This window comes from Silurus aristotelis (genome assembly GCF_946808225.1).
Source record: "Silurus aristotelis genome assembly, chromosome: 12".
Classification (NCBI taxonomy): Eukaryota; Metazoa; Chordata; class Actinopteri; order Siluriformes; family Siluridae; genus Silurus; species Silurus aristotelis.
The window spans coordinates 1,689,051-1,698,168 of record NC_139585.1 but is presented as its reverse complement, the minus strand read 5'-3'; the positions used below and the strand labels follow the sequence as shown (position 1 = coordinate 1,698,168).

At 41.3% G+C, this 9,118-nt stretch overlaps 1 protein-coding gene and 1 long non-coding RNA gene across 2 annotated transcripts; both read right to left on the bottom strand.

Annotated features, from left to right (window-relative positions):
* Positions 1-5,256: 5,256 nt before the first annotated feature.
* On the bottom strand, positions 5,257-5,933 carry LOC310735053. Its single transcript, XR_014536210.1, has 2 exons — positions 5,838-5,933; positions 5,257-5,785 (listed from the first exon to the last, which is right to left on the bottom strand). It is a non-coding gene; the product is annotated as an uncharacterized lncRNA (long non-coding RNA).
* Positions 5,934-7,412: 1,479 nt separating this feature from the next.
* ghitm (growth hormone inducible transmembrane protein) lies at positions 7,413-8,998 on the bottom strand. The gene is made up of 2 exons (XM_083557605.1): positions 8,795-8,998; positions 7,413-8,387 (listed from the first exon to the last, which is right to left on the bottom strand). Exons 1-2 carry the CDS (start codon positions 8,959-8,961, stop codon positions 8,300-8,302), a joined length of 255 nt encoding a protein of 84 aa, XP_083413731.1. The 5' UTR covers positions 8,962-8,998; the 3' UTR covers positions 7,413-8,299.
* Positions 8,999-9,118: the final 120 nt, after the last annotated feature.

Here is a 9,118-nt window from a genome sequence, read left to right as displayed (position 1 = left end):
ATAGTGAACTTCAGCACAAAGTAGGAGCGGTCATAACCAACCGCTAAACATCAACGGGACCCCAGTGGAGAGAGTGGACAGTTTCCGGAACCTAGGTGTTCACATCACACAGGACCTGTCTTGGTTCTGTCACAAGAACACCATGGTGAAGAAGCCCGGCAGCGTCTAAGACGCTTAAGGGACTTTAAATTTCCCTCTCAGGTGCTAAAGACTTTCTACACCTATACCATTGAGAGCGTTTTGACGGGTTGCATCACTTCCTGGTTCGGGAACAGCACCATGCAGGACAGACGAGCCCTCCAGAGGGTGGTGCGTTCAGCTGAACGTACCATCCACACCAAGCTCCCTAACCTGCAGTACATCTACAGCACGCAGTGCCGGACCAGAGCCAGAAAGATTATGAAGGACCCCAGCCATCCCAACAATGGACTCTTTTCTCTGTTGCGTTCAGGGAAACGCTTCCACTCCCTGAAAACAAACACAGAGAGAATGAGGATGAGCTTTTTCCCGCAGGCCATTCGGAGTTTAAATCAGGAAACACCTAGGATCTAAAATCTGGATCTAAAGCTGGTCACTCTCTCTCCATCATCACACTTCTGCAAATATTTTTCTTTTTCTTTATTTTCGCACTACGACACTTTAAACCCTGTACAGTCACTTTAACTGTGGACTTGCACGGCACTGTGCACTTTATACCACACCATACCGCACACGTTCACTTTATACCACACCATACCGCACACGTTCACTTTATACCACACCATACCGCACATGTTCACTTTATACCACATACCGTACACATTCACTTATACCACACCATACCACACATGTTCACTTTATACCACACCATACCACACACAGTCACTTTACACCACACCATACCGCACACGTTCACTTTATACCACACTATACCGCACATGTTCACTTTATACCACACATACCGTACACATTCACTTATACCACACCATACCACACACAGTCACTTTATACCACACCATACCGCACACGGTCACTTTGTACCACACCATACCGCACACGGTCACTTTAAGGACAATCACATCAACCACCTTACGTGATTATTGTCTACTGTACATAAGCATATCCTGTATCCATAAACATACACTGTATATACAATTTTTCCTATTTTTCCTATATATATCTTTATCTTTATATATTTTTATATTTTACATAGTTTATTGTTTTTATTTATCTGCCTTCTTTTTTCCCTTGTTTTATTATCCCCCCCCATCCTATTCTCTCATGCCGGACAATCGTACAAAGCATTTCACTGCATGTTGTACTCTGTATGTATGTGTATGTGACAAATAAAATTAGATTTGATTTGATTTGAGATTCCTCACAAACACACACTGATATATTTCATGTTTTTTTTCTTTTTATTGTGATTTTTTACAAACAATTAACAAAAACCCACAAATTCACATCTCAAAAAATGAGAAAACTTCATAAGACAAATAAAAAAAACAATTTGAGAGAATGGTTGGTCTCCTGGAAAATCTGTTTATTTACTGTATCTGTACTCAATACTTGGTCGAGGCTCCTTTTGCTTTAATTACTGCCTCAACTGGGTATGGCATGCAGATGATCAGACTGTGCCATGAAGGTGATCAGACTGATCACACGACTCCTCAAACCACCACTGACTGTGCAAACTTTACACTGGACCTCAAGCAGCTCGGATTCTGTGCCTCTACTCTTCTTCTTCTTCTTCTTCTTCTTCCAGACTTGGGGTCCTTGATTTCCACATGAAATGTTACTTCTTCTTTCACCTGAAAAGACGACTTTGTCCCACTGAGCTACAGTCCAGTCCTTTTTGTCCTTTGTCCAGGTAAGACACCTCTGACGTTGTCTCTGGTTCAGCAGAGGTTCGACACGAGTAATGAGTCAGTTGAAGCTCATGGAGACGTCTGTGTGTGGAGGCTCCTAAAGCACTGACGCCAGCTGCAGTCCACTCTTTGTGAATCTCCACAAATTCTTGAATGAGCTTCGTTTAATTTTTTTCTACCACATTTTTTCCTTCCATTCAACTTTCCATGAATGTTCTTGAAACCAGCAGTCTGTGAACAGCAGCTTCTTTAGCGATGATCTTTTGTGTCAACGGGGTCAACGATCATCTTCTGGAGAAATGTCGAGTCAGCAGTCTTCCACCATGATTGTGTAGACTGAACCAGACTGAGACACCATTTAAAGACTCAGGAAACCTGAGCAGGTGTTTGGAGTTAATGATCTGATTAGAGTGAGACATCACGAGTCTCCAATATTCAACTTTCTCACAATATTCTCATTTTCTGATACTGAATTTTGGGTTTTTATCAGCTGTGAGTCAAAATCATCAAAATGAAAAGAAATAAACACTTGAAATACATCAGTGTGTGTGATGAATCTATATAATACACAAGTTTCACTTTCTGTATTGAATTACTGAAATAAATCAACTTTTTAATGATATTCTTCTTTATTGAGATGCACCTGTGTGTGTATAAGTATCATTTTAAATGCAAATCATTTCCAGGTCTGGAACTCATGGACCATCACCATATTTCCTCTCTTGGAAGGTTTTACCAGGTCTTTCCTGCAGGATCTCCTTGTTGGTGGGTTTTTCTGTCATCGAGAACTGAAAAATACATCAGGTGGGTTGAGGTCAAGTCAAGTCAAGTCAAGTTTATTTGTATAGCGCTTTTCACAACAGACATTGTCTCAAAGCAGCTTTACAGAAAACAACAGTGAAGGTGAATGGTGTGCGTTTGTCCCTGATGAGCAGCCGTGGCGACAGTGGCAAGGAAAAACTCCCTTAGATGATATGAGGAAGAAACCTTGAGAGGAACCAGACTCAAAGGGGAACCCATCCTCATATGGGTGACATCAAAAGTTTGGTCATAAATCTTTCAACAATACAGAACAATTTGTGATCATCATAGATCCAGCATCAGCTTCTCCATGCCAGGGCCTTTAAACACTCGGCATCTACTTCTCCATGATCATCCATAGGTCCATAATCTTCACGAGGTGGGACGTGACTGGAGCTGGCCAAACCTCAGGATGCCTCGGGATGGGGAGAGAAAGAGAAGCAGTGGAGAGGAATTAGCGTAGCTGCTGTTCATGATATTAACAGCACAAGTTGATAATGTGATGTGATCAGATGTTCTGGAGCACAAGGTTGTGATGTGATGTGTGTGATGTGTGTTATGTGTAGGCTTTGCTAAAAAGATATGTTTTTAATCTACACTTAAACTGGGAGAGTGTATCTGAACCCCGAACACTGTCAGAAAGACTATTCCAGAGTTTAGGAGCTAAATGTGAAAATGCTCTACCGCATTTAGTGGACTTTGCTATTCTAGGAACTACTAGAAGCCCAGAGTTTTGAGATCTCAGGGAGCGTGACGGATTGTAGCGTGTTAAAAGACTGGATAGATACATGGGAGCCAAACCATTTAGTGCTTTATAAGTGAGTAGCAGTAGTTTGTAGTCTATTCGAAACTTAATAGGAAGCCAATGTAGGGACGATAAGATTGGGGTTATATGATCGTATTTTCTTGACCTAGTAAGAACTCTTGCTGCGGCATTCTGAACTAACTGAAGCTTGAGGTCATGTGACACCTGAATGAGCATTTCAGACGGTTTACATTATTTGACTGAATCTGAGCAGAAACATGCACAGCTCAATATGGGTCAAAATACATCCTGATCTTTTATCCTGCTCCTCACATCATCAACAAACACCACCAACCATTTTTTACTTTACATCAATCAGCATTAACACTGCCTCCATGTTCAATAGGTGATGTGGTACAGTTTGGATCATGAGCCTCTCCTTTCCCTCTCCATGCTCTTCCTTACTCTATAAATCTGTTACAAATTCATCTCTGTTTCATCAGAATGTTGTTCCAGATCTCATCAGACTTTACATTTTCAGACATTTTCTAGCAAAGTCTAATCTGGTGTTTGTTCCTGAACATTATCACTGCTGTGTGTCATGAAGTCAAGAACTTCTGTTTTTATGTTCATGAAGGTGTCTCTTGATTGTAGACCAACACTCACTGGAGTAGACTCTTGTAGACACTTAGTAGCTCAATGGATATAATGTTGGACTTCTGAACAGAAGGTCATGAGTTCAAATCCCAGCACAAACAAGCTACAACTGCTGGGCACTTGAGTAAGGGCCTTAACCCTCAACTGCTCAGCTGTAGAACTGAGATAAATGTAAGTTGCTCTGGATACAGACGTCTACCAAACACCATGAATGTAAATTATACTCTTGTCTCCTCCAGATTGTTCTGGACTTGGTTTGATGTTTTAGTTGTGGAAGAAACATCAGCATTCATCTACTTCAGTTGTGTTCCATGGTCTTCTAGTGTTTTAATTCCTTCTTTATATTTCTGTTCTGAAAAGTTTTGTGATCAGTCAATGATGGTCTCCACTAATTCCATTTACACCTTTATGGACCACCGAGTTCTAATGGAAGGTGACCAAACTCAAATTCTACACCTGGAATCAACTCCAGATGTTTTACAAACATGACGTAGCATTATTCATTACATTCATGCATTCATTCTAAACAAATCTATTTACTGTCTCCCACCTCCCCACCCCCCACACTCACACATAAACACACACACACACTCTCACACACACACACATTTTTACTGTTAATAACTAAAGCTATAATAATTATAATAAAATTACCCAGTAATATAATAATAATGTTTATAAAGTGGCTCGCTCTGCATAAATGAATCAGTTTGTGAATTTTCAGTCCCACATGTGTCACGTGTATCGCAGGTGTAAAAATAACGAGTGTGTGACGCAGGACGGTGATGCACTAACGTGGAGTGAAAACGGTCTAATCGCATTCCTCCGTTTCATCCTGAAATACGTTGCGTTACCAGGAGGATCACGAGGAGGAAGAGAGCAGGAAAGTGACGAACACTGAGAACACACACACACACACACACACACACACACACACACACACACACACACACACACACACCTATCGTCACATCCTGAACATCTGAACATCACATACATCTACATGATATACACTTTATAGGCCAGAAGATCACTATGTGCATTTTAAACATCCACCTTTAGTAAAAATAAATTGCTGTTATAATGAGCTCCACTCTTCTGGGAAGATGTTCCACTAGATTTTTGTGGAGATTCATTCAGCTACAAAGGTGTTAGCAGGAGATCTTCCACTAAAACCCATGTTAAGCAGATCTTCATAAAGCTGGCTTTGTCAAGTCAAGTCAAGTTTATTTGTATTGCGCTTTTCACAACAGACATTGTCTCAAAGCAGCTTTACAGAAATCAACAGTGAAGGTGAATGGTGTGTGTTTATCCCTGATGAGCAGCCGTGGAGACTGTGGCAAGGAAAAACTCCCTTAGATGTTATGAGGAAGAAACCTTGAGAGGAACCGGACTCAAAAGGGGAACCCATCCTCATTTGGGAGACATCAAGAGTTTGATCATAAATCTTTCAACAATACAGAACACTGGAGAGTGAGAACTAACATGAGCACTGGAGTATAAGATTATAAGTGATGTTCTTTCAACAGTCTTATACAGTCATTATGGTTATAAAACTAGGAGCTACTGAGCTCAACATTTGTGATCATCACAGATCCAACACCAGCTTCTCCATGCCAGAGCCTTTAAACACTCCCAGAGGTCCAATGTCAAAACTCCACACATATAGCGGGATCCAATTGGCACTGGTACGTCTCTAGATGGTTCGGGAAGTTTGCGAGTTCGGCATCTACTTCTTTAAAGTCCATAATCTTCATGAGGTGGGACGTGACTGGAGCTGGAGGAACCTCAGGATGCCTCGGGATGGGGAGAGAGAGAGAAGCAGTGGAGAGGAATTAGCGTAGCTGCTGTTCATGATATTAACAGCACAAGTTGATAATGTGCATGTGATCAGATGTTCTGGAGCACAAGGTTGTGATGTGATGTGTGTGATGTGTGTTATGTGTAGGCTTTGCTAAAAAGATATGTTTTTAATCTACACTTAAACTGGGAGAGTGTATCTGAACCCCGAACACTGTCAGGAAGACTGTTCCAGAGTTTAGGAGCTAAATGTGAAAATGCTCTACCACCTTTAGTGGACTTTGCTATTCTAGGAACTACTAGAAGCCCAGAGTTTTGGGATCTCAGGGAGCGTGACGGATTGTAGCGTGTTAGAAGACTGGAGATACATGGGAGCCAAACCATTTAGTGTTTTGTAGGTAAGTAGCAGTAGTTTGTAGTCTATTCGAAGCTTAACAGGAAGCCAGTGTAGGGACGATAAGATTGGGGTTATATGGTGATATTTTCTCGACCTTGTGAGACTCTGACTGCCGCATTCTGGACTAACTGAAGCTTGTTTATTAAAGATGCAGGACATCCACCTAGTAATGTATTACAGTAGTCCAGTCTGGAGGTCATGAACGCATGGACGAGCTTCTCTGCATCAGATATAGATAACATGTTTCTTAACTTAGAAATATTTTGCTATAAGTTGCTCTAAAATAACTCCCAGGTCTTTTACCGTTGAACTAGTGGTTACAAAACATCCTTCTAAATGCAGGTTGAGATGCTGGAGCTTCTGTATACTGGTTTTTGGGCCGATGAGCAAAATCTCCGTCTTACCAGAATTTTATAGTAGAACGTTATGAGTCAACCAGTCTTTTAATTCTTTAACACACTCAGTTATCCGAGCTAATAGAGCGTATCGCCTGGTTTAGATGAGATATATTTACATGTATTTTACATTTACATTTGCGGCATTTAGCAGAGCCCTTATCCAGAGCGGCGGTATATAACTGGGTATCATCAGCGTAACAGTGGAAGCTAATTACGTCTTCTAATAATATTTCCCAAGGGAAGCATGTATATTGTGAAAAGCAGGGGTCCTAGAACTGAACCTTCTGGCATGTTTGGATCTAAATGAGGTTTCTTAATGAGGGGCCTGAACTGCTAACTTGAGGGATTTAGGGACGTGACCTAACGATAGTGAGGAGTTAATAATATTCAGAAGAGGCTCACCAGCTGTATGGAACACTTCCATTAGTAGTTTAGATGGAATGGGATCTAACTGACATGTTGTTGATTTAGCTTTGGTAATAACATCATACAGCTCTTCCTGTCCTGTACATGTAAAGCAGCGTAGTTGTGGAGTTGTAGGTGAGATTGTGTCAGGAGATTTGTGCACAGGAGTATTGTCCTGCTGGAACAGGATTTAGGTCTCCTGGTTTAAGTTAAGGGAAAATTTCATGCTTCTGCGTCTAAAGACGTCCGATACAATTTTTGCCTGTAAGTTTGTGATAACAGTTTGGTGAAGAATCACATCCGGAAAGAAATGTCGGGTGTCCGAATGCTTTTGGCAACAATAGTGTACTACCAAAATCAACTTCATTATAATCAATTTTTAATTTTGTATTCAATATTTTTCAACAAAGCAGTAGTTTAAATATATTTAAATCCAGATTTTCTATATGAAGAATTTTAAGTTTTGATAGAATGTATATTAATGCAACAAAAACCACTACAGAGGGCAGCTAGCGCAACATCAAAGGGAGCTAGCACAACATCAAAGCGAGCTAGCGCAACATCAAAGCGAGCTAGCAAAAACTGCAACATAAACTAGCAAGCTAATAAAAAAATCAAAAAGCTACAACCAGGTGAAAAAGCATCGACACTCCCAGGTCGGACATTTTAAACTCTCCAGCTGTGATATGAAGATGCGTTAAACGATGTCGATCTGATGTCACTTGTGTAAGTCTGGAAATCTGTCCTACAATTCCAAGTAGGAAGTTGAGTGGAGTCTGTAATTTCCGAGTTGGATGCAGCAGCGGATGAATAAAGGCTAGTGTGAGGACACACTTGATCTCAGTCTGGTCTTTATTACTGCATTTATTGCAGAAATAAACAGAAAAGAATTGCAGGAAGAAACACTCAGTGAACTGAACTTAACCCCTCACATTTAACTCTTTCAAAGCAGAGGAAGCAGCAGCTGAGTTTTATGACCTGGAGGTGGCGCTAATGAAGCTCCACTGCATACATGTTCAAAGATCATCATACATATAATTAGAACTTTATCAATAAATAACTGCATGTAACATCTTTAATCAGACAGTGTGGAACTCATGTATGTGTGACAGATGTAGTATTAAATAAATGAAAATCCCAGAACCAGGAATGGGTTTGATTTCTCCCTCTTTCGCTCATCAACAGTTCACAGTCTGATCTCACTTCCTCATTACTACAGGAAGAAGAGGAGGAGGATGATGATGATGATTTACTTCCTCTTTCCTCCACCACCATTAGCCAGAATCATGACCATTCTCATGAAGATGTTCAGTGTGTCCATGTAGATGCCCATACACCTGTGAACGAACACACACACACACACACACACACACACACACACACACACACACACACACACACACACACACACACACACACCTTTAATCCTACACAACTTTATCACATAAAACATATTACTTTTATTCAACCACACAAATTAGTTTGCTCTATTTTTACATGTGTAAGAAGTGTGTGGGGTCAGAGTGCAGGGTCCGCCATGATACAGTGCCCCCTACAGCACAGAGGCTAAAGGGCCTTGTTCAACCCTCTGATGTCCAACCCAGAGCCTAAACCACTAAGCTCCCACTTTAACACATTTACAAGTGCTGAGGGAAAGAGAGAGGGGTGTGTGTGTGTGTGTGTGCGCGTGTGTGTGTGGGTGTGTGTGTGTGCGCATGTGTGTTTAAAGGTGAAGAGAGCTTACGCGTTGATTGGGTCGTATTTGTGGGCAGCGTACAGCGGGTGCGTCTCGGCTCGTTTGATCACCTTCTGCGTGTCGTACAGCAGGAACATGCTGAAGAGGATCAGACCCCCATAAACAGCCACTGAGTACAGACCTGCCCCGAACGCCGACGTAGGGGGCAGGAACATGGAGCCTGGGGGCAACAGGGGATCATGGGAAACGTTCAGCAAATAACACGAGGCAATGATCTCTGGTGTTAGTAATAATAATAATAATAATAATAATATAATAATAAAATAGTGTTTAACACGTGTGTGTGTGTGTGTGTGTGTGTGTGTGTGTGTG